General features: G+C 44.3%; 1 protein-coding gene across 21 annotated transcripts in view; it reads left to right on the plus strand.

Moving 5' to 3' along the window:
• The window catches only part of LOC138625517 (potassium channel subfamily T member 1-like), a 69,533-nt gene extending 49,435 nt beyond the window's left edge, over positions 1-20,098 (plus strand). For 5 of the 21 annotated variants that reach the window (XM_069706473.1, XM_069706479.1, XM_069706478.1 and 2 more), the window contains 20 exons: positions 621-770; positions 850-1,085; positions 1,404-1,424; positions 2,703-2,916; positions 4,132-4,237; positions 4,395-4,567; positions 5,706-5,777; positions 7,227-7,361; positions 7,694-7,805; positions 8,177-8,239; positions 9,135-9,236; positions 9,675-9,758; positions 9,847-9,975; positions 10,491-10,511; positions 10,725-11,019; positions 13,361-13,423; positions 13,663-13,713; positions 15,756-15,767; positions 17,764-17,848; positions 18,495-20,098. In XM_069706473.1, coding sequence (XP_069562574.1) covers positions 621-770; positions 850-1,085; positions 1,404-1,424; positions 2,703-2,916; positions 4,132-4,237; positions 4,395-4,567; positions 5,706-5,777; positions 7,227-7,361; positions 7,694-7,805; positions 8,177-8,239; positions 9,135-9,236; positions 9,675-9,758; positions 9,847-9,975; positions 10,491-10,511; positions 10,725-11,019; positions 13,361-13,423; positions 13,663-13,713; positions 15,756-15,767; positions 17,764-17,848; positions 18,495-18,615 — 2,245 coding nt within the window. In that variant the 3' untranslated portion in view covers positions 18,616-20,098. The remainder of the gene's footprint in view (positions 1-620; positions 771-849; positions 1,086-1,403; positions 1,425-2,702; positions 2,917-4,131; positions 4,238-4,394; positions 4,568-5,705; positions 5,778-7,226; positions 7,362-7,693; positions 7,806-8,176; positions 8,240-9,134; positions 9,237-9,674; positions 9,759-9,846; positions 9,976-10,490; positions 10,512-10,724; positions 11,020-13,360; positions 13,424-13,662; positions 13,714-15,755; positions 15,768-17,763; positions 17,849-18,494) is intronic. The other 16 variants (XM_069706481.1, XM_069706495.1, XM_069706483.1 and 13 more) reach the window with 12 other exon arrangements.
• Positions 20,099-25,937: the final 5,839 nt, after the last annotated feature.

The following is a 25,937-nucleotide window of genomic DNA, read 5'->3' on the forward strand; positions in this document are numbered from 1 at the left end:
AGGCTCATTTCTGTGCCATCACCTCTGCAGAAACAAATCACTGAACTTCACTCTGTTTTGAGTTTAATCTCTGAATCTGTGTTTGTCACAGTTTACTCACTGCTGTCCACATCAGAGACACCTGACATCCATTTTAATCTCTATCATGGAAACTCGCACTGACTTTAGGCTCTTAAATGTGACAGGAATTAAAACAGACTTCTTTGTGGCAGATGTTAATTTAAACATGATCAAATGAATTAAAACCCATAACTTCCATGACGTGTTTAAATACAATGAGAGTCTTTAGGCTCGTGTTCATTACTGAGTAGAATTGAGGAGGCTGGGGAGTACGGTGTCAGGAAAGGTCAGGAAAGGTTGGATTTATAAGTCTGTGAGGAAATGAGAACCCCTGATATGGAAAATAAAGGCAAATCTGATTTTCCTTTCATGAAATGAAATTACTCTTGTGCCACAGTTTAAATAACAACTGAGAAATTGATGCCAACGCAGTTATATTCCAACATCTAATTTAGGCATAAGGCCAATATTTCACTTTAAGATGGCAGTCCATGATGGAAATCTGAAGCTTCATATTACCGTAATTCAAGCAGTGAATATTGTGATAATCCTTTTTCCAGGGAGGGGCAGTTGTCACCGGAGCAGTGGCAGAGGATATACGGTCGTTGCTCTGGAAACGAGGTCTACCACATCCGCCTGTGTGACAGCAAGTTTTTTGGGGAGTATGATGGAAAGAGCTTCACCTACGCCTCTTTTCACGCCCACAAGAAGTGAGAACGTTTATCATATTGGAGTAATTGTTAATGGGAAATAGGTGGTGCTCAGGCCCTTTTTAAACCACCCCTCCAGGTACGGCGTGTGTTTGATCGGTGTGAAGAGGGAGGACAACAAGAGCATCCTCCTGAACCCCGGTCCTCGCCACATAATGGCCGCCGCCGACACCTGCTACTACATCAACATCACCAAGGAGGAGAACTCGGCCTTCATCTTCAAACAAGAGGAGAAGCACAGCAAGGGCCTGCCCGCCACAGGCCTCTACGACGCCCCCTCCAGGCTGCCGGTGCACAGCATCATTGCCAGCATGGGTAAGGCTGCCAAAAGCCAGAGGCAGAATAACAGTAATGTTCAGAAGCAGAGAAGCAGGTGAAGAAAGGAAACCAGAGAGGAGGATGGAGGGTTATGTTTGTATGAGACTTATCATTTAATGGCTGAGAGGGTTTCCGCGTACAAAGAGAAAATGGATGCTTTGTTGTTTGTTTACTCTGAAGTGCACTCACACAACGGTGGCCGCCTCAGTGGAGCTGTTTGCTTTCGCTGACTGTTACGCATGACATTTTTCTTCCACGCTTTTTTAATTTGTTGGCTGACATTATTGTGTTGTGCTTTTCTTTGACCTGTGAAAGTTGATCAGGCCACTTCATATGGTAAGTTAGTTACAACTTCTAAGATTTTCACAATATATATTATTTGCTCATTGAATATTATAAAACATTTGAATTTATTATTTAGTCATTCTCAGAACAAGACAGTGATATTTCATTACTGTTTAACTAATACCTTAATTCTCCTGTAACTTTAATATTCTTGAACAAAAATCACAATTTAACATAAAGAATGATACATGTACAGTACATATATCATGTATCTGATATTTCTGACAAGTCTTAATAATGATCTCATGCATGAACAATACATTAATACATTAATTAAAGCATGAACTAAGGTGAGTACATAATTCATGATTATGATTTATTAAACATGATCATGATGAAGACTTGAACCAAACTCTGCAGCACAGAGCACATCTAAAATCATCCTAAACTAAGCATTAGTTACTCATGAGGTCATTATGTTTGTGGCCCCTAAGTGTTGAACATTTCATCTCTACTGTCCAATGTGGCTAAAACTGTAGTAAGAGCTGGAACGAATGTGAGAGCAAACGTTTTTCAAGTTTTATGATGTCTGAATTATTATGTTTGTTAGAAATTGTCCAATCACAGCACATCATGGTGATTGTAGATGTGCTCCGTGCTGCACAGTTTGGTTCAGTGGTTCAACATTTTTTGCAAAGAATAATAATGATCATGCTTAATAAATCATAATCATTGATGTGCTTACCTTAGTTAATGCTTTAATTGACGTGTTGTTAAATGCATGAGATCATACATAAATGACCTTGAACTCATGTTATTTCCTGATGATTTCATAAGGTATTAATGCATGAAGTAATGCTTAAGTAACGCATGAATTCATGCATGAATCCTTGATAACCCTGAAGTGAAGTGTTACCTTATACACCTGATATATGCATTTTACATATATCATCCATCATATTGCAAACAGCTAATATGATGTATGTCAGGGACATATTTATTGACAAACACACTGCTACTCATGATAAATGGAGAACGTCCTCATTCAGAAAGCAACGCATTTTCTCCTCAAGGTCAAGCTCATGAATTCAAGTTGGTAATAGGAATGTGAAGGATGAAGATGCTGAATAAATTAAACCTGTCCTATATTATATTCAGGATGAAAAAGCGTCTCCACCAGGAGAATGTGACCATGGTCACGAGTTCACCACAGCATTAATGTGCAAACTGTTGACTCCAAACCACATTACAGTAAAAGTGCTGCGCGAGCTATTTCTACGTGTCGGCATGAAGTGCGTTTCTCAAAGAAGAACCTCATGTAATTTCCAGGTACTGTAGCCATTGATCTGCAGCAGCCTGATCCTCCCGAGGAAAGCAGCAAACTGACCATACCAACAGAAAATGGAGCCGGAAGCCGCCGGCCGAGCATCGCACCCGTCCTAGAGATCGCCGACTCCTCCGCCATTCTGCCCTGCGACCTCCTCAGCGACCAATCAGAGGACGAGACCAACCAGTCGGACGAGGAGGGCTCTGTAGGATCAGAGTACGTTTTTTTTTTTTTTTTTCTAGAGGACAGTGTGTCTTGTCTTTCAGCAGTAAAAGAAAGTAAAAAGTGTCAAGTGTCCTGCGCTCCAAACGTGATTGATCTCACCTCTCCTCTTCTTCACGTCTCAGTGGTGGTAGGAGGAGAGATGGATGGGTTTAAAATAGGCATGTAATCAGTGTGTCGAAGTGGCAGTGATGAATGTGTGTGTCATGACTGGGAGGTCAGCGCTTTTCTCGTGTAAGATGTCCCTGCACAGATGTGAACTCTCTTTGCCCGTGTATCAGCTGGCCAGACAGATAGTCGCTGTTACAGGATTACAGTGAGTCAGAGGAAGGCCAAGGCTGGCGAATATTTACTGTGTTTGTATCTGGTTTATTTAGACGGAGATCTGTTCAGGACAGATGGGTTTCTAAAGCTTCAGCCCTAACAAGTCCATCTGAACACAGTTAGACATCAGTGAGTCTCATAAAGTTAGATACAACATGGTCCGCCAACCTCTGAGCCTCTGTTTCTGCACCGCATCGCGCTTTAATACTTTTTCTGCTTCAAGAGTTGTCAGAAGCAGTTCTTCAGAAATATCTGCAGAGAAGCATTGAATAAAACTCAAGGTCCCACAGTGCCACCATGTGGTGATCAGTGGGTACATATATTTGTAATCACAGGAATCTCTTCAATTAGCAAACTATAGAGAGCACCATAAAACTGATGAGGCATTTTCAGCTGACACATCACAAATCAAGGCACACAGAACCAACCTGACACAAATTAAAACAAGACACAACTCAAACTAAACAGACTCTGTAGTGGAATTAGTCATTCAGGCTTATAAACGTCAGTAATTATAGTAAAGCAGCTGCTCAATTAAATAAAAAACTTAAAGCCAGACACATTTTATATATTGGCAGAAATTCATGGTGATATTCAGTTTGACTAAGTAAGGATGTAAATAAGGAGGGATTCAGTGATACTGACATAAATCTTGGCAAGGTAAACTTTCAGCTGAACCACAGGCAATTTGTGTGTGTGCTTGTGTTCAGCATTTCCTTTAGAGAAGAATAAGCTGTGGAGAGGAATGAAACTCTCGGTTGAAAGGTTTCCCCCTTCACTTTTAGTTTTCTGATATCGATTAAAAAGCTAATATCTTTCCAATAGTTCAGTCTAGGTTTTTAGGCCTAGTTTTCTGACACCACTAAATGTTTTTTTTCCCTTCAGTTTTGTGAAAGGCTATCCTCCCAACTCGCCCTACATCGGCAGCTCTCCGACCCTGTGCCACCTCCTACCACAGAAGGCTTCGTTCTGCTGCCTTCGCCTCGACAAGGTGAATTCACACACAAACACCTACACACACCTGACATGTATCTCCTTCTCCTCACCATCTTATTCCAGTAAAATCTAACTGTTATGTGATTTGTCTCCTAAGAGCGCAGTGCAACTTAAAACCTTGACTGATTTCCTGTCCAATTGTCTCCATTCAGGGCTGCACACACAACAGCTTCGAGGATGCCAAGGCGTACGGCTTCAAGAATAAGCTGATTATAGTTTCTGCAGAGACGGCAGGAAACGGTCTCTACAACTTCATAGTCCCTCTGCGGGCCTATTATCGACCCAGAAAGGAGCTGAACCCCATAGTGCTGCTGCTAGACTACCCGTAAGGCTGTTAACCTCCAATCTGCTCTTTGTTTGTTTCTACTCCTACGATGATGCAAAAGCATTGAAATTCTCATAATTACACCCAAAACTTAGGAGTGATGTCTTTTTTATATAAAGGCTTTTAACCCATATTTTACCTACACCTTTAATGTATGTGCATATAACACAATACAGATTAAACCCATGCTAATTCAATATATTGTTACCATATGAGTTGGAATAGCAACCAGCCAATGAGCCTTAATCTGGAGCTCCTTTTATCACATGGATGTCTGTGTTGGATAAAGACTTGTAGTGGGAGGACTTTTTGGGCTACTTGTATACTCATTCATGACATCAGTCATTTCAGAGACTGACATCCATAGAAGTCATTTTCTGAGCTCATTTTCAGAGCACCACAATTGTCTGCAGTAGATTTAAATATAGGTTGTATATAATTAAAATTCATTTTATACAGCTAATGGATATATAGGTTAACAAGTTACAGAAATGATCCTGTAATTACATCATAAAACAAAGTTCTCTGTGCAGAACGCTTAAGTGAAGTTCAGAGAGAAAGTATAGAAGTGGATCTATGTGTGCCTGTTAGTGTTGTAGTGTATATTTGCATTTGTTTATGGGCATATGTGGGCTTGAGATTAAAGAAAATTGCACGAGTACTTTATATGTTTGCAATTTCAAACAGCCAAATTGCAAGTGGAGAATTGATCATGGCAGCTGGAACTATAGATTTGCTTCAAGATGAAGGAAAAAATCACTTCTATTTGCTTCTACTTGCGAGCCTATTTGTGTGTTGGGGCGTGTCTACATTTGTGTGTTGCAGCAATTAGTTTTCTGCTCCAACTCGCTATGGGTTTCATTAACGTTGGCCAAATCTCTGCACTTGCTGAAACAGATAAACTACACAAACACAGAGCCAGGACAGCTCCGGCTAAGTGAGGAGTTTCCATAGCAACCGGTTTTTGTAAATGCTCCTATTGCATCGAAGAATGATTTATTTCCCTCTTGTTGCCTAATAAACTGAAATGAATCTGCTCTGCCCCTCGTCAACGAGCAAACTTCAGGAAATGAAGTAATCTGTCACCGGGGTTTATGAAGATAATTAGTGTGGAATTCATGTTTCCTGTTTCCTGCAGACCAGACAACCACTTCTTAGAGGCCATTTGCTGCTTTCCAATGGTTTACTTCATGGCTGGCACTATCGATAAGTAAGTGTTTAAATTATACCAAACATGCTTATTTGATTACCTACCATAATGTATGTAATCATTTTTAATGGACGTATAGCTCCCACATCATAATTGCATCATAAATGACGGTTGGTGTATTGTGTTAGTGGATGAAGGAGAGTGCGCTGCTTTCTAGACTCAAGTTCTGAAGTGATGTTCAAATATCATACAGCATGAAAGCTGTTACAAAAACACACCTGTTTTTAGCAGCATGTGAAATGCTTTAAGTGAACACTCCATGTTGGATTGCAGCAGTTTTAACTGCTGGTTAGTTTGAACTTTGTGATTTAATGACTTCAGTAAATTGTAATTTGGCTGCCTGGGAAAATTGGTTGCTCTTCAAAAAAAAAAAAAAAAAAAAGGAAGAGAAAGTCACTGAAGCAACACAAAGTTGTAACGTCACTGCCAAAAATAACCTTTTTAAGAAGAGAACCATAAAAATGAATTCCACTGTCCGTCCTTTTTAAATGTAGGTGACTGTTTTATTTTTGTCTGAATACATAGAAAACGACTTGTAAGTGGTCAAATGTCCGGTAATGATAACCTAAGCAGTGTCGTTTGTGCTGACTGTGCCACATTATCTATTTTTGTTTGAAATCTTAACCGTCTCACCTGCAATAAAGTGTAAATATTCAGTAACAACTAACCTCTATGGAAGAACTATTTTTTCTGCTGAATTTTTCCTGCTGATGCATAAATCTGCGCTTAGTAAACACTTAACTAGTCCGATTCAATCTAGTAAATTGATGCAGATGATGTTTGGGTGAAGTGGGTACACTTTGCTAGAAGAGATTAAATTGATGTTTACTACTTTTTGTAGTTGTAGTTATGTAATAAATATACAGATTTTATTGGACGAGACCTGCTTATATGTTTGCTGATATTCGCCTTTATGAGAACTTTTTTTTACAGAACATAATGCAGTAAAGGATGCTTTTACTGCCGACTCTGTCTCGAATTGTCGACGAAAAACTGCTTAGAGACAATATGTCTGTATTACAGCCTCGAAGAATATGCATGCAGGAACAGCTTTGTATAATGAACAGAGACTTCAGAGCTATTAGTCAGATATTCATAGCACATTGTTTTCCAAACCATTTTAAGATGATTAGTAAACAGACATCTTATAGGAAGCAACTTAATTCTGCAGCAGATACTTTGTTTCTAATTTACGACCTGGACCTCCGACCTTTAACCTCTTTGCCGAGTTTAGGTATCATGCTGAGCTGGGTGAAGCCTTAAAATGCACACTAAGAGAAAGTCTGGCTCCAAGCATAGCAAGCCGTCACTTAAGACAGAAATTAAGTGATTATGAATTAGTTAACATAAGAATAATGCTAACAAAGTTTATTACTGACTGTACTTTCACAGTCTTGTATTGTAAAAGTATCTCTGGTCATAAACACTGTTGTCTTCTGAATGGACCAGCTTGGACAACCTGCTGCAGTGTGGGATAATCTACGCAGACAACTTGGTGGTGGTGGACAAGGAGAGCACCATGAGTGCAGAGGAAGACTACATGGCAGACGCCAAGACCATCGTCAACGTCCAGACTATGTTCAGGTAACGGAGAGGGCTTCACTGCAGAGGCAGGAAACAACTGCAATTGTTGCTGAGTGTTTATGTGTGAGCTGCGTGAAACGGATTCACTCAATTAACTTCCTCGTCTGTTCTCACTGTGATGAATAGAGTAAATAATGGTGTTGTGGAGTTTCCCAGAATGGAGAACGAGTTCATGTCAAAGATAAACTACAGTTGCCAAAGCTGTGAAAGTGCTTTTTTTTATTTAGCAACGAGAATTGAAAGCATTTATCACTGCCACGTCGGGTCTGAGCACGAGCACAAAGCATTGCATCTCTCCATTAACAGCCCTCTCTCTTGTTTTCCTCTCCCAGGCTGTTCCCGAGCCTCAGCATCATCACCGAGCTCACGCACCCGTCCAACATGAGGTTCATGCAGTTCAGAGCTAAGGACTGCTACTCACTCGCCCTGTCCAAGCTGGAGAAGGTGAGAGGATCAGGACGGGCGAGCTACGTGCCGATGGCCTGCCTTTATATTACGATGTTTTCTTTCCTGCAGATGAAAGATGTAGTCATGTTTTTACAAGACAGGTCAGAGCTTGATTATTATAGTGTAATGTTTAAAACGGATAATAATAAGCACCTTGGATTGTCCAGTAGAGCTTAGTTTTGCTTTGTCTTAGCATGTTGCCCCAAATCTTATTGCGATTTCAAGCCTGTCACAAAATCACACATAAATACATGAATGAACGAGGCAAAGTATTGATCAATGTTGATCATTATGTTTTGCATATTTACTGGTAAAAATAATATTTTTCTCTTTCCTCCTACAAATTAAACCTGCTCTGGCATCACAAGGAAGGGAGAGAGATGGATCTGTTAACATCTGTATACACAGCATTTCACCTTCCACAAACTCAAGTAATGGGGTTTATTGTTTTATATAATCGTAGTGCTGTTTTACATGTATTTAGGTTCTGTGATCAGGTCTTGTTTTTTCAAACATTAACACAAAAGGAACAGATAAGGATTATCATTAATATCTTGACTCATATTAATTTGATGTGCATCGAGAGGCAAAAAACCCAATGGGCTTATTTGAAGCCTCCACCTAGATAATGTTAAAAGTTCATAAAGTTTACATAGCCTGCGGAAATAATATTGCTGCATAAAAATAATGGAAACAAAAAAGCAACAAAATGTATATGACAACCACAGCAAAAACAATAATCTCAAAATTAAGGCAATAAATATGAGTGTGTGTGTGTGTGTGTGTGTGTGTGTGTGTGTGTGTGTGTGTGTGTGTGTGTGTGTGTGTGTGTGTGTGTGTGTGTGTGTGTGTGTGTGTGTGTGTGTGTGTGTGCGCATATGTTACAGTTACAAAGCAGCAGTTGAATGTATTTTTAAGCTCCTTTCAAAGCATTTTATAGAGGAACAGATTCCATAATTGATTTACTTATTTATATATCGTATCAAAAATGTACCTCTGCGGGTGAGAATATTATGGAAGTAACAATTTAAAAACTGATTAAAGTTCATAAATTTTTAAAGTATCCGGACTCTTAGCTGTAGATGTTTCCTGAACCGTTCTTTCCTCCTACCTACAGTGATAGATTTCACCTTCACTTTCCTTTAAAAACAAATGTGTTAACCAACCTGCAAGTTTGAGTGTTAGAAACCTCTTCAGGTCTTTTCACTTCAAGTGTTCTTAGAGAGCAAAAGAAAAAAAGAGCAATAGTTCAGTAAACACACAGAAAAAGGGAGTTGTTGTTCTGTTTCTCAAATTGTTTGTCTTTGTGTTTGCTGCTGTTTTCAGATCGAGCGCGATAAGGGCTCCAACCTGGCCTTCATGTTCCGGCTGCCGTTTGCTGCAGGCAGGGTGTTCAGTATCAGCATGCTGGACACGCTGCTCTACCAGGTGGGATGAACAGAATTCGGGCTTGAACTGGAGATAAATATAGGCCTGAGACGTGGACACGTCAGTCAGTCAATTCTGCTGTCTTAGAAATTTGTGCTGCACGAAAGCAACGATGTGAAACGTTTGTCCAAAACAGCTGCCACATCATTTATTGTAAAAAGAAAGTAGATGAAAAGAAAATTCACACTGTTCAAATTTGTAGCCATATATTATATAACCAAAATAGATTAATGTACAAGTAAAAGGGAACTTGCACAAAGCGGATTTATGCTATGAAACAATGTGGAAGCATCGAATTGTTGTTTTTGAATATTAAATAAGCTCAATTTGCACAATATATTGGGTACAATATAGACATAATTATCTCTTCTTGCTGAACAAGCTGTTAGTGACTGGGCTTGTTTGGTGCAGTTGAAAACGTTGTCTCTGTTTGGACAGTCTTTCGTGAAGGACTACATGATCGCCATTGCGAGGCTTCTCCTCGGACTGGACACCACGCCCGGCTCCGGGTACCTGTGCGCTGTACGTTCGGCTGCTTCTACGTCTTTCCTACGTTTGAATAAATGAGCGCGTGACGTGCAGCGACTTGATCGTGGTTCTCTGTCCTCAGATGAAGATCACAGAGGAGGACCTGTGGATCAGGACGTACGGCAGACTCTTCCAGAAACTGTGTTCCTCCAGCGCTGAGATCCCCATCGGGATCTACCGCACCGAGTCGCACATGTTCTCCACCTCAGAGGCGAGTTGAGCTTAGTCACATACTTCATATCTGCTCTGGTTTGAGCTTTGGCTTCTGGTTTCCTGTCATCATTCATTCCTCTTGGAAATGTTAAGTATGGCTTCTCTTTTCTCACCGATATTTGTGTTTATGAATCCAGTCCTTGCTTTGCATTCTCTCTGCTCTCTTTTTTTCTTTTCCTAAAATATCTTCCCTTTGTTTGAGTCTGTGCCTCTCCTCTTTTTTTTAATTTTTATTTTAATTAATCCTCATTTGCATCATTGGCGAACTAGAATGTTGCAGTAGACAGCTATTTATGCCAAGCAGGTGAAGGAAATTAACATTTTGGGTTGGACATGAAGGTTTTTGATCAGCCTCCAATAAGCAGCTCACAGACAAACTCAACTACCAATAGGGTTAATTTCCTCCTGTGTAATGGTGATGCCTGAGGCTTCGAATGATTTAGTTTGCTTTGGATGCTCCCATCTTTCATTGCATCTTTGTTTGGATGTCTGTTTGTCCTTTTCTTTTTTCAGTGCAAGGACACTCACGCACAGGTGAGATCCAAAGCTGTGCTTCATGCAGTAGCTCAGTCAGCTGTCACCTTTTGCTTTAAGCAGGCAAAGATGAAAACATACCTTACTGGCATTTTTTGGAATATCAAAATTTCATATCCTTCATATTATTATAAGGGATGCTTTGAAAAATGGTACCTAGAAACCATAAAAGACAGAAGTTTGCACATTTAAATTCCCCGTCTCCTGTCCCAGTCTCAGGTGTCCATCAACGTGGAGCAGGGCGAGGAGCACCGCGAGCGCGGGGACTGCAAGGAGAAGACGGCTCACAGAAACTCCACCACGAGCGACCAGTCGGAGCACCCGCTGCTGAGGAAGAAGAGCATGCAGTGGGCGCGGCGGCTGAGCAGGAAGAACGTCAAACCGTCGAGCAGAGCCGAGCGCATCTCGCAGCAGAGACTCAACTTGTACCGGCGCTCCGAGCGGCAGGAGCTGTCGGAGCTGGTCAAGAACCGCATGAAGCACCTGGGCCTGCCCACCGTGGGATACGGTGAGTGGACCGGCTGATGGCCTCGGTCTCCAGGAGACTCGGATAGATTTACTGTGATGTTAAAGTTCCCTTCTGAGAGTTAATATGCAGTTCAGTTTACAGTACAGAACATATTGCACGGAAGGACTAAAAGTTAACAATTATTGAACTGATTGATTTGTAATGATGTGATCATAATTAGTCACAATGTGCCTGCAAATGAATAACAATGTAAATTATAATGTTTGTTGCAGATTGGAGTCTCAGTTGCGTAAACATGTCTCTGAGGTCACAGAAGCGGAAATGATGGAACTGGTTGAGTTTAATCTCAGTGAGTGAAGCCTCAGAATCAGAGAGGAGAAAACTCCACATCAACATGCAAATGGGGCCACTTTTTCTCTTTTAGTAGCGAGAGCACACATCATAATAGTTTTCAAATGATAGTTACATAAATAACTAACGGTTTAAATTATAATTTAATAAGTACCGTTTATTATTTCAGTGAACATCAGATAAAATCAAACATGGTATAATCTAAAGGAATCTGAAGGGATTATCACTTAAAATTCTGAGTGTTTTTTGTCAAATAAAAAAAAAAATGTTATTCCAAGATGATCTCGTGTCGTTCAACTAAAAATCCGAAACCCAAAGAAAAGCAAGAAGATAACTGAGAAGCTGGAAAAAGCAAAAGTTTTATAAATTCTTTTATAAATATTCATCTGAGACCACTCCATCCAGTTTTATTTTGGAGTGTAATATCGGTCTCAGTGAACTGCTCCATTTCTGCCTTTACAAAGCTCACTTAATAATACCGGGAACTCTTTTCTAAATCCGCCGAGTACTGCAGGAAGCTCTCTTCACATGGAAGTTAGGAGGCAAATCACAGCAAGAAGTTTGGTTTTCGTCCTTCATACTGTCAGGGGTGTCAAACTCATTTTAGTTAAGGGGCCACATACTGCCCACTTTGATCTCAAGTGGGCCAGACCAGTGAAATCATAGCATAACAACACATACATAACTACAATATTTCTCTATGTTTAAATCATTGGTGAAGGTGTTTGGATGATAAACCCTATTTTAAGGTCTTTGTACAATAAACTAGAAACATAAAGAGCAAAAACTCAGACATCAGCCCACTGTTTATCTGCCTGGGCTCTCCTCTGCAGATTCCCTCGCTTTGTGGCGAGCGCTGCTGCCTCCGGAGCAGACGTCGCATTTACGCTGTTTTTGAAGCAATTACTGGATCGATTAAAAAAAAAAAGACAAATTACAAAACGTTTGTACTCATAAACCTCCATATTCTCATAGAAATGCAATTTATGTCTTTCTGTAATTTTCACACTTAGCAAAGTCATCCGGCGGGCCGAGCTGGACCCCCTGGCGGGCCGGATGTTTGACACCCCTGGTGTAGATCAAGTATTCATCAGCTTTAACATACAGATGGAAAAAGGACCAAAACCACTCGCAGCATAGCGTTAACTCCAGCGAGGCCTTTTCCTTTGATAGTGTTTGTATTCGTGAGAGCGAGGACACTCCCGAGTTCAGCTGCTTCGCTCACTGAGGTTTTTCTCAAGCAGTTAAGTTATTTCCGCCGTGTGAGCAGCCGTTTGTTCGAGGAGAATCTTTCACACTCCAATCTGTGTTCAAGTCATTCTGTCTCATCTCATTTCGTCTTCAGAGGTGGTGCTGTGAGTCTTGATAGTTCAGACCGTTAACATCCCACTGCATCACCATTAGCCTTCAGATCACCTCATCTTCTCTCATCGCTTTCACACTCATCACACGCTTCCTCCATGTGCCATATCGCGCACTCACGATCACCATGTGGGTGTGAACACTTCATGCATGTAGATGCAGGAGCACTGAACCTCAACTCACTTTCATTTGATCACAGACTGCATATGCCTGCATTCTTCTCTGCTCACTTCTGTACTTTTGTTTCTTTACTTCTGGTCTCCTCCCAGCTTCATGCTTTCAAAATAAAAGCAGAATCATGTTCCAGATGTGTTGCACGTGCTAAATCTCATGTAACGTGTGGATTAAATACGTTTCAGGAAGAACCCGTAGAGCTCCAGATCTTCTTAAGAACCATGAATGTCAGTGAGGATTACTGCGGCAGCATCATAACAGATTAATCAATTTGGAAGTGATTCTGTGCACACACGGACGCATGGCTTCTTCTGCATCGCTCTCACATTCCTCCACAGTTTATGTTTGAAACTGCCAATGCCTTTCGCTGCCTGCCTGATCTGTTTGGATTTCTTTTTCCTTGTTTTTTCTCCTTCTTTCTCTGACTCTTCTGCCCCCCCCCCTCCCCCAATCCCTCTCCCCCTCCCTCTCCCCCTCCCTCTTCGGCTTGTAGAGGATGTTTCTAATCTCACTGCGAGCGATGTCATGAATCGAGTAAATCTAGGATATTTGCAAGGTAATTTGTGTGCTGTTTACAACTCATTTGACAACATGTGAGCGGTTACGTCCATCGTGTGGAGAAAGGAGTTTGTCCTTTCGCCAGCATCCAGTGAACAATAGTCAATTGTACCACTTCTCTGTAGAAGACCTTTTTTCTGATCTTTTGAATAACGTGTTTTGGTTGAGAACAACTTGTAGCTAATTGTAAATGAACAAACTGGGACTTTGAAGTTAACAGTGAATGCCGTTGCTCAGAGTTGCAGGATATTTCAGAGCACCCGTGTACAGAGGGGACGAGGCTGTCAGGTTAGCTGGTTGATCACAGTACTGCAACTTTACTGCATGAGAGTGTGCGTGTGCGTGTGTGCGTGTGTGCGTGTGCGTGTGTGTGTGTGTGTGTGTGTGTGTGTGCGTGTGTGAGCAGTAGATCGGCAGACATATCTCTCGCTATCTCACTCTCCCATCTCTCTCTTCTCTCTGCTCTTTTTCTGCATTGTGTTCCCGTGAGGTGACGTCCCACACGGCTAGAGTACCGCAGGGCGTCAGTGTGGCTTAAAGAGTGGAGCGGAGGGCATTATGTCTGTGGATGGAAGGTTAGATGTCACATATGTAGAATAGAAATATCTTCACCTCAGAGTGGGTCATGACTTTATACCATGGTCACGAAGCTGTGTGTGGTCAGCTCGGTGTGTTTCAGCAGCAGTTTGATTCACCGTGGCTCTAACGTCCTGGATTTGAACAAATCCACAAAAAAAAAAAAGAAGAAGAAAAAATTACTTTACTTCAAAAACAATTTAACAGAACCTGAGAATGATGTTTCTGCTGCCCTCCAGCGGCTAAAACCTTATGAGTACTTTGTAGAAATATAAATCTTGTGTTAAAAATGTCCAGTAATATCCACACGTTTGAGTTTGGGAGGAAAAATATAAATGCAAATAGGATTACAGGATTTTCGATGTGTAGAATATTAGTAATGACGACAGAAGCTACAAAGGGGAGACTACTGCTCCGGGACAGTGAGTGCATCAACAACAGTTGGAAACACGCAGGAAAGCTGATGGATGGTTGCAACTCCAACTTCTGCTGCCCAGAGAGCTGCTGTGGTGTGAATGCATCCTAAATCAATCATAAAGGCAGCGGGCTGAACATCGACAGGAGGGGGGCAGAGTGTTCACAGACCGACAAACATTCGGGCTTTCCCCGGTGATTTTTATGAGATATAAATTCTATTAAAAATGGTTTCCTGATATTAACCTACACGAGAGACTGACTGAAGCTCTGAAGACTTTTAACTTCACATGTCAGTGAGCCAATCCATCGTTTAATATTTTTTGATTTATTTGTATTTCTTCTCTTCTTAAGTGATGAGGCTAAAACTTCATGCACGTCATGAAAATACATCTAAATGAAATACGCATGTAATTACAGTCAGATCGTCCCGTGCGCTTTATGGTAAAGTGATATTAAGCCTCAACTTTGGCTGCACATTCACACAGTCGGCGTTTTTGTCTTCCTTCCATCATTCAGCAGCTGCGCTGCTTTCAGCTGGATTGTGTTTAACTTCTTCATCTCAGTTACCCGTTTACAGGAGAGCCCCCTTCGTGACACCGACAACCCCGTTTAGTCTGAACACAGCTCATCTCGCTGCGTAGCACGGACCGCGGAGCCACAACATAACAACCATCGCTGACCTGCGGTGCTTTTTTTTTTTTCCAGCTGTCTACCAATCAGAATCTGTGGCCATGGTATAATCCATATTACATACACAGAGTATGTGTGGATGAGGCCACATAACAAATGTCAGGTGACCCAGCAGCAGGTTGTCCTCTTCCACTCTCACACTCCCAATGTGCTCTGCTTCACTCTGTTCGGTTTGAGTCGCTCTGCGTTTGGCCCAGTCCGACGGATGCTGGAGCATGTCCTCTCTCTCTCTGTGTGTGTGTGTGTGTGTGTGTGTGTGTGTGTGTGTGTGTGTGTGTGTGTGTGTGTGTGTGTGTGTGTGTGTGTGTGTGTGTGTGTGTGTGTGTGTGTGTGTGTGTGTGTGTCACATGTCACATGTCACTCGGGGGTGGGAGGGTGGATGGTGGTGTTGGGGGTGGGGGCTGAGTGTTGTCCGTTGGCATGGCAACCTGCCGCCTCATACCAGTCTGTTGCTCCAGTGTGGAATGCGATGGGGATCTGCCGCGTGGCCGCGGACGCTGTCTGCATGCTGGCTCCGTCGTGAAGCTGCGCATGTGATGCCGTTTGAGTCAGCAGGCGAGCATGCGGGCCTCCCCCTTGTTCCACAAAGTGCCCTGTCAGTAACGGTTAGCCCTTCTCTCTCTTCCACCCCGCCTGGCTTTATAAAGGGCCACAAGCAGGTGGGTTGTCATGGAGACACACGTGCCCTCCCTTCCCTTCCTCCGTCCATCACACAGCGCAAGTAGGAGCCGCTGCCAGAGAGCACTCACACACGCACTCAGCACACACACACACACACACACACACACACACACACACACACACACACACACACACACACACACACACACGCAGACATAAATAACACACACTGACACACACACAGTAATACGACTCGTCTGGGACATGAACATTAAAAGTTAGTTTCCTCTCATCGATTCTTCTTAAATATTCTGAAATATAGATCTCCACAGCGTAGAACAGTTAACTATGTCGTGAAGCAATGAAAGACATTCGTTACAACTGTTCATGTTTACAGTTTATGTAAATGTTTAATGCAGAAACACCTGACAGCCAACAGTACATGGAGGACTGAATGAGAAGATGATTATTAAAACACTTCAATAAAAAAAAGTTTTATCATCAAATTATACAAATAAATGTTTTAGCTGAACAAAAACTAGTTTTTTTTTCATTTATAATTAAATGATTAACGAACTATGCTTCATAATCTGCCACACACAAAAGTCACTGTTAAGTGAATAGCAAATCATTTGCATGTCATAATTGGAGTCGGGTCAATAAATCCGGGGCTGGTTTCCTGCAGCTGAATCAGGATTTGTGTGTCGGCCGAGGAGACAAGAAATCACACAACAGAAATGTCAAAGTGAGCTCGAAGTCCTTTCAGTGTCACCATCCAACAGGCAGCACCGACACACTTACTTTATAGCTATAAAATGCTCTGTTCAAATGGCATCAAAAATATATGTTTTTAAATCTGAAGGATCCCCACCGAGACTGTTAGTTTCTGTTACGTGTTCACATATCTGCCCATCTGTCGTTACCTTAATATTGATATTGGTCTCATTTAAAAAAATAAACACACAAAAAAAAACCAGTATGAGTAAAGACAAAATACTAACTGAATGAAATGCTAAATGTATTTCTATGTATGACTTTTTACGAGGTTAAATCAATAAGTTCCCGAGACGTCCGAGGAGAAATATATTCCAAATCATTAACCGGTACAAATGTTGCGGCTTGATCATCATCAGTTCCCGAGTCACACGTTTTTGCGACCAGCGGGCCGGAGTGAGTCCGAGATGTTTTACGCACCCGGAACTCCAGCAGAGCGAACATTTGTGAAAAACTGGTGGCGAACAGAGCGAAGTTTCAGGGATCCGGTGAGGAGTCGTCGTGGAGAGCAACGACTTGTTGCTGAGGGCGGGAAACTAAATGATTGGGCTCCGAGCGGGCGCACTGTCATGTCGGCACAGTTTGGGTCATTTCAACTCCACGTTTTTCCTCAGTCGCCTCAGGACGTCACAGCGGAGCCGGTTTCACTCGGATCCTCCCCCGGGGGACGAGTTCACCGCACCGCCCCGCCGGCGTCGGAGGAAGCCCACCCGGCCGGGCGCCGGACCTGATGAGCTTTTCATTGTTTCCGGACAGCGACGTTCCTCTCCACGCTCGTTGTTTCATGGTCGCAGCCCTCCTGAACCATTTGTAGGATCTCTGCTTTCCAGAGTTTGATAGAAAACATCCGCTTCACTGATCACAAAAACGTCTGTAACTCAGGAACCGATGACTGTCAAGCCGCAACATTTGTACCAGTTACTCGTCAGAGTTACATCTTCCTCCTGCTTCCTCCGGAGCAGTTGTCCTGGAACTTATTGGTTGACCCTCGTATTTCCCTCCACCGGTACCTGTGACAGTTATTAAATAGTATTTAACAGTTGCCACAAGCATCTCTTAAATCTTTTCCCGCCACTGTTAGTGTCGAGTTTCTGTAGCACCCGGTCGTCTCTTGTTCGGGCGTCACTCTGCCTTCGTCCAGAAATGAAAGCGTCCTTCTGTCAGCGGGCTCATTTCCTGGCTGATGTAGTGTCTCGTGGAGGAGGACGAGGGAGGGCGACGGAGCAGCTCTGAACGTCTCCTCTGTCTCTCCTTTCGCAGACGAGATGAACGACCACCAGAACACGCTGTCCTACGTCCTCATCAACCCTCCTCCGGACACCGTGCTGGAGCTCAACGACATAGTGTGAGGCTCAAAACAACACACCGTCATATCTGTGATGCAGGAAACGTGTCGTCAGGCTGCAGCTTCATAAATCACACGCACCTTTTCTTTTATAATGTTCCCGGTTGTCCCGGGGCACCAAACAAGACTGTTGTTGGCTTTTAACAATCGCTCTGCTTTCTCAAAATGAGTTCCTACCCGTCCTTGTGGCTGGCGCAGCGTGCAGCCGATGTGTATGCAGAGATTCCTGCATTTAGAGGGGGAGAGTGTAACCCTGATTGTTTACTGTAGCTACAATTTACCGTGTTCCCTAAACGCCACGCAGGCTATCAGTAGAAGCCAGCTCCAGTCCTTCCTTAGTTACAGCTGTGCACACATTCAGCGTTTATCCAAGAGAGTTTGAAAAGAGTAAAATAAGGCACTTTAACATGAGATATACCTGAAACCCAAAGTTGCTCCCACCAGTGGGACCTCCTGTCCCCTGAAAGAACCACCAGACCCGTTCAAATCATAGTATGTGAAAAGCTACCTGGCTTTTAATTTGTAACGGAAGTCGTGGCGTTCGGTCGACGGACAGATGACATCAAGTCTGTGTGGGAAACATTGTGTTTCCATTTATAGTAAACCTGCTCCGTGCTACCATCTAACGCTGGTCCTGTCCCTCCAGGTACATTATCCGCTCGGACCCCCTGGCTCACATGCCGGAGGACTCCCAGGTGGGACAGGCTCGCAGCACCAGGAACCAGCAGGACTTCGGCACAGAGACGAGGGACGAGACTCACCTCTGAAACCCCCGTCAGTCCTCCACACCCCGACCCTTAACCTTTAAGCCCCGCCCAGGCCGGCAGGGCACGTTTGTCTCTCCCAGGTGAAGGCCGGTCTCGGGCCGAGGACGGCCGTCCATAACGAACGTGCATTATGTGTCCCTCAGCCTCCGACCACAAGCAAAACAATCAACATGTCAGAAGACGGCCTGCAGACACCTGCTGTTTCCCACCGAGCTGCTACAGGAGGACGCATGAAGAGTGCCTCGTCATCAACCCCGCCCGACTAACACACACACACGCACAAACTAACACACACCCCTCGCAAACCAATCAGAAAGTGAGAAGCAGGCTGCACCCGACCAACCAAAGGACAGATCAGAGCTCTTTGTCGTGAGGTCCGGGGGTGAAGCTGCCGCCGTGCCGTCTCTTCAGGCCGACTTCCTGTTTCTACCCAAACTCACAAAAAGATCTGAAACACGCGGCAACTCCACCTCTCACCGTGTTCTCCGTAGACGAGGGGAAACGCGTCGAATTCCTACCATCTGAAGCATTTATCGTGTAGTTACAGTCCACTTTTCTTAATTTGTTACCTTCGTTTATTCTTTGACTTTTTTTCCCAGACAAGATTCTCATTTTCTTTACGAGCGCAAACTTTTCTACGACACGCAGTCGCCTCTGAAAACACTCTGGAGCCACTTCCTTCACACGCTTCTTCCTTCACACGCTTCTTCCTTCACACGCTTCTTCCTTCACACGCTTCTTCCTTCACACGCTTCTTCCTTCACACGCTTCTTCCTTCACACGCTTCTTCCTCTGCTGCTTTCACTGTTGTTACACCCTGTCTGCTCTGCCTTGTGCCATTTCGTTGACTTCACTGCTTTGTAAATGCGGTTGAACTATTTGTTCACGATGTGCCATCTTCAGCCTACTCTCAGTGTGAATTGTTTTAGGACCTGACCGAAGCAGAAACGACAAATCAGTTCACTCAAATGATGAATTACTCATTTTTATACAGGTTGCGTTCAGAAACTCGTGTTAACGACACTCGTTTAGACACACTACTTTATTAAGTGTTTATCATTATTCAATACAGTATCTTGTAGTTTTATGAGCTGTATTTTTTTTCATTTTCTTTGTTCAGACATCAGAAATACAGCTGTCAATCAAATACTTTTATTTATCCCTCACGGGGGAATTCATGGCAAATGAGGCCAACAACAATCAAGGCAGTAAGATGGTTCTCTTCTTATTTAATGAGTTTGTTTTGCAAGTTGCAGTTTTACAGTGAGCCCCTGAAGGCATCATCGCCAACTCACTATAATGTCAAGTTTATTTTTTTTAACTATGAAGTGTGCCAGTACATCAATGATGTTCAAATCTTTAATAAGCTAATTTAAAGTCAGACTTTGCTTCTTGATTTGAGAGTTTCGATGAGAACATTTTTGCACCGCTCTCCTCGAAGTGAAGGAAAACTTCGCCGCTGGAAATGTCGCGATATCTTGCGTTTTTTTCCACCTTGAACGTCTGTGTGGATTAAACATGCTGGTACTCGTTGACTTTACGGAGGTGGCAGAGCAGGGTGAGGCTAGCGGTTCCCCCCCGCCTCCAGTGTTTGTGCTAAGCTAAGCTCACTGCCGGGCAGCACAGAGCGGCATCAATATTCTCATCTCACACTCGGGGAGGAAGAAAATACTGAAATTAATCATTACTAAAGTGTGTCTGACGGTATCGGTCAGGTTGTGGTGTTTTTATTCTTTGAACTTGAAGTCATTTAATGGGACTTTTTATTTCTTTTTCTTTTTTCTTTTCTTTCTTTCTTTTTATTTCTGGTCATCTTGCAGTTTCAGAGCTCTGATGGAGTCAGTAGGACTGACAGATGTTGTCCTGTGATCAATGTGATCAATGTCCAGCTGTATTGTGGGACGATCACGAGTCCCGTGGTTCAACCTTCACTCTTCATTTCTCAGCTCAGTGTTGTTGTTGTTGTTGTTTTTTTTGTTGTTGTTTGGCTTCACTGTAAATAAGAACTTTCTATCTCCATCCTCGGTTCCTTTGTTTTCGGTCTCCGGTGTGACAGAGAGAAAGAGGACTTGAAGTATTTTTGCACTAAGCTCTGCGGGATGTCTGGAGCTGAGCAGCACGACCCTTTAATCTGAATCTGTGGGACACGGCGGACGGTGCGGAAACAATCCTGCGACGCAGACAGACAAACGCGCAGGAACTTATCACGCATTCGTTGGTTTCAAGCTTGATTTGGTGTTTTTCATATCAAGTGACAGCGTGACGAATCTGAGATGAATTAGAGGTGGTTTTATTTGATTTATTTTTTGTTTTTTTTAGATGTTTTCTTCACAGTGTGTGTGTTTTACCCTCTGAACCTACTGTTGACCTCTGCTCAGTGGCCCCGTCACAAGTCTCCGTTTACAGCGGAGGAGGAGAAACGCGCGAGCTGACCGCCGATGGAGGATCCAATCCGCGTGCAAATTTACTCGTCTTCCCGCGTCCTCACCTCAGACCGACCCGCACGTCACGTCTCCTTTACTGTCCGTACTTACAAACACCACAAGGGGCATGTCAACACTTACAAAAAAAATAATAAATCAAATACAAAATAAGAAGCATGTTTTGATATACAAGCTTGCCACGAACGACCCATTTTGTACATTTAGCAGGACATTTTTGCGTGACGTACCGCAGCTTGAGAAACCCACCGATCCAGTAAACCGCTTGTGAGTTCGGAGCCATTATTTGATACCGTGTATTTATATGAATGGAACACGCATGTTGTCTAGGTGTTATCAAAAGCCAACGTATTATGTTTACCTCCACTTTATGTTTTGGAGTCATTGTCATTTTGTACTATTTCTTATGAGAAGTCTTCTTCTGCACATACAGAATATGAACAAATAAATGCTGCATGCAGCCAGACATCACGAACGGACGCTGACGTTTTTATTTCGAGACTCGTGACCTCCGTCAAATATGAAGCTGCACTGTTGGCTTCTTTTCCCAGACTAGCCTGGATGTGTCTTAAAGGAAAAAGACAAAAAATAAATAAATATTAAAGTTATTTAGGATTTAAGAAGTCACTGTTTGTGGGAGGCTGTGGCTCAGATGGTGGAGTGGGTTCCCCACTAATTGGAAAGTTGGTGGTTCAATCCCTGGCTCCTCCTGTCCACATACCCAAGTGTCCTTGGGCAAGACACTGAACTCCAAGTTGCCTCCTTGGACCGTAAGGTGATGAAGGTGATGAAGGTGATGAAGCCCTATAGATAATGTACTGTTGGTTGAGAAACTGTTCCAATAGATTATCAATAAAAGTGGAAGTAGTCTCCGGTTCCTGAAAGTGGAGTCAGTGTGCCTTAACGTGCAATAACACTGAGGGCCACTAGGGGCTGGCTCAAAAAAAAAAAACTCTGGCTCTAATGAACTCCCATTCAAAAAGTCAATACATTGCCAGTATAGGTGGGCGGGGCATAGTGTCCAAATATGGTCACCTGTGGCTCTAAAAAAAAAAAAAAACTAAAGGGAAGACTGGAGGCTTCAATATTGCAGTTAACAAACCTACAGGGGGAGGGGAGCTGCCACAGTTACCTCATTCAGACTGACCCTGGGACACCTCAGCCACCCCTCCCTCATCACCCTCCTCTCCAGGGTCAGGTGGTGGCAGGGAAAAGTGAGGAAGAAGAGCAGAGCTGGTGGATGCTTCAAATCTAAAGAGGAACTGATGTCACACTTCCAGTTCACTTTACAAGTCACACGGTGCTTCAGCTGGGGCTGTTTATTGTAATCTGTCTCTTGTGATTTTATTAACATTGTGGGAGTCCCATAAAACAAAATCACTAGTGTGTCTTCAACAGAGCAACGTGAGAGTCGGATCAATCCTCTCATCAGACTCTCAGATAATCAACTGTAGTAACAGTGAATTAATTTGACAGAAATCACAGAAGCGCAGCATCAGTTTGTTTAATTTGAAGAGTGCCAGAATAAAATACATCATATTTAGGGTGGACCGTCTCTAAACTCCCTCCGTACCTCTGTCCTGACGCTTGTTGCCGTGCTTGTTGCCGTGGCTCTGCTTCCACCTGCCTCTGGTCCAGCGGCCGTTGTTCTGGACGACCTCGTGCAGCAGGTCCACGAAGGCGTACTCGTTGCCGGACAGCAGCGTTTCGTCGTCGGGCGAGGTGCCACCGGAGGGCGCCGCTGAGACTCCGTTCTCGGCCCCGGTCCCGGCTTCGCCTCCCGTCTCAGACCTGCTCTGTTGCTGCTCTTACTGCCCTTCAATTCAGGATTCTCTGCAGGATTCAGGTCTCGGTTTGGACGGAGGTTTTCCTGGTTCAGGTTTTGGGTCTGGCTCTCGGTGACGGGGTCCCGGGTCATCTCCTCCTCCTGGTGCTGCTCCTCTGGCTTTAATTCTGTGTTCTTCAGAGCCTCAGAGACGGAAGAGGTTTGATCACTTTGGCCTGAGGACAGAAAGAATCTCGGGTTCGTGTGAGCTTCTGTTTGATTTCTCTCACTTTCATGGTCCTTTGTGTCCTGATCAGAGCCGGACGGACGCTCCATCTTCACTTCACCGGAGAACTTCTCAGCGAAACCACCGCCCTCCTCTTCGTCCTCTCTCAGTTTACATCTGGCCTTCCACTGGCCGGCGGTCAGAGGCCAGGTGGAGATCCTGCCGATGGCCCTACCCGTGTGTGATCTGCGATCAGCGGACTCTTCCTCGGTTCCGGGTCCGTTCTGGTTGGTGCCGATGCTCAGGTACGGCGCGACGTCGGTGTCGACAGAACCGCGATGTTTCTCCCGCTCCTCCCGCACGTCGGCGGTGTGCGTGAAGTTTCCCGTCCGGGCTCCCGCTTCACCTCCCGGCGTCCGCTCCCTCTCGGCTGCATCTTCACACCGAGCTTCAGCCTCCGTCGCCTGATGTTTCTCGGACACGCAGAAAGGGGACGTGAGGATTATGGCATTTGCCGACTTTGCTCTGACTCCCGCCGGGGGTCTCCCCGAGCCGTCTCTGGGTCCCGATCGCCACTCGGTCTGCGGTCTTCCTCCAGCTTCTTCCTCTCTTCTTCTGGACGTCCGGGAAACACGGTTTTGATGTTGCGTTTCCTTCGTCGCAGCGCGGCCATGAAACACGTGACGACGAGCAGCAGGCAGAGGAGCGCTGCAGAGCCAGCGGAGACACGCTCTTCGTCAGAGTGATTTTTAATATTCAGATCGAGCAAACAGAAATGTGCCGAAGAAACACCAAACGTACCGACGACAACAATCAGAGTGAGGACAACCCTCGTCTGTGATGCGGCTTCTAGAGGCAACGACAGACATGAAGCACACGTCAAGCACACATGGAGACGTCGGAGATGAAACGGCATGCAGAGGTGAGAGGAATCAAACCTTCAGGTCTGCAGGGGGTTGTGGGTAAATCTGAGGGATGGATGGAGGTCTCTCTGACTGATGAAGATGATGTCACATGAGATCCTGCAGAGGACAACGGACAAACCAAACAACTAGAACGTCCACACAGTCTTTCAAAACGAGTAAACGCCCCACGTACAAATCCAATAGGATCACATTTATGTTGCTGTGGCGCCACCTGGAGGATGAAATATCATCAGCTGCAGTTCGGAAGTGCGTGTGCGCGTGCACCCGTCAAGATGTCACTGAACAGAACATCAGAAGACCTTAAGATTTACGAGGGAAGCGCACTCAGAAAGTGCTACAAAGTGGAGGCTTTCCTCGGAGAAGGCGGCTTTGGTTTTGTAACCAAATGCCTCAACACAGAAACAAACAGGACAGTTGCCATTAAGATAAATCAGAGCCATCCCGAAACTGTGAAACAGGCAAAATTGGAGATCGCCATCCTGAAACGTCTACGGTGTCTGGATCCAGACACCTGCAATATCGTGAGATGGAACGGCTTTTTCTCCCACAAGGAGCACATCTGTTTGGAGTTCGAGCTCCTTGATCAAAGTCTGTACGATTACCTGAATGACCGAAACCTCGAGGGTCTCCTCGTCGTAGAGCTGAAGCCGGTTTTACACCAGCTGGCCACGGCCCTGAACTACCTGGGATCACAGAGAATTATACATGCAGACCTGAAACCCGAAAACATCATGGTTGTGGACCGCCGTCAGCTGCCAATCAAAGTTAAAATGATTGACTTTGGCCTGGCACATCCGGCGTTTGCGGCCCGTCCTGGTGTCGCTCTGCAGACCACCTTTTTCAGGGCACCGGAGGTGACGATGCGCATGCCATATAGTGAGGCCATTGACATTGACATGTGGTCTCTGGGCGTAACAGCTGTGGAGCTGGCCACAGGGCATTCGATGTACCCCGGGGACATGGACTACGATGTTCTCAGATTCATCGTGGGAACTCAGGGCCAGCCAGCGGACTACGTCCTGGGTTCTCATTTATACTTCCGCTATAAAGAAAACAGTCGACAGCGCTGGATTTTTAAATCACCAGAAGAATATTTGAATGAGACGGGATTCAAACCAAACGAAACCAGATGCTTCAAGCTCCGGTGTCTTGATGACCTGGAGCTGCTGATTGCATCGAAGACGGGACACCACAGCGATCTACATCTTCTGGTGAGCCTGATTAAAAGGATGGTCATCAACTCTGAGGAAAACAACAAAGAGGTCAACATCCAGACCAAGAGCCCCGTCAAGAAGGACAGCAAGTGGAAGCGAATGGTCAGAAGAATCACTAACGCCTGTCACTCCTTCACCAGAAAGTTGAGATGATCAACATTTTTCTATTTTTACGCCTTTTTCTATCACTGTAGTTGTGGTATCATAATTTCATGGGCAGCATGGTGGGGCAGTGGTTAGCACTGTCCCATCGTAGGTCCCATCAAAGTCAACTACACAGACCTACGTGGGTTTTCCCCACACTCTAAAAACAAAGCACAGTGAGAGTCATGATCTTTGACTTCTCCAGCATGTTCAGCCCCGTACGGCCATCACTGCTGGAGGGAGCTGGACTGGACGGCCGCCTGACTGCATGGACCATCAACTACCTCACCAACAGACTATGTGAGGCTTCACCACTGTGTGTCTGATGTGGTGGTCTGCAGCACGGGGGCCTCGCAGGGCACCTCCCACTTCCTGTCCTCCCTGTACACCTCAGACTTCCTGTCCTCCTTGTACACCTCAGACTTCAGGTACAACACTGACTTCTGCCACGGGAGACTGAACAAGCCGGTCAAAAGGGACAGCTCTGTCCTGGCCAGTCCTCTGGACTCCGTGGAGGAGGAGGGTGGGAGGAGGATGTTACCAAGCTGACATGGATCATGAACAACTCCTCTCACCCTCCGTGAGACTGGAGGAGCTTCCAGCAGC

Source organism: Brachyistius frenatus, unplaced genomic scaffold, assembly GCF_029030835.1.
Source record: "Brachyistius frenatus isolate BFR_SWC_R1_liver_20210118 unplaced genomic scaffold, ASM2903083v1 Contig_63, whole genome shotgun sequence".
Taxonomy (NCBI): domain Eukaryota; kingdom Metazoa; phylum Chordata; class Actinopteri; family Embiotocidae; genus Brachyistius; species Brachyistius frenatus.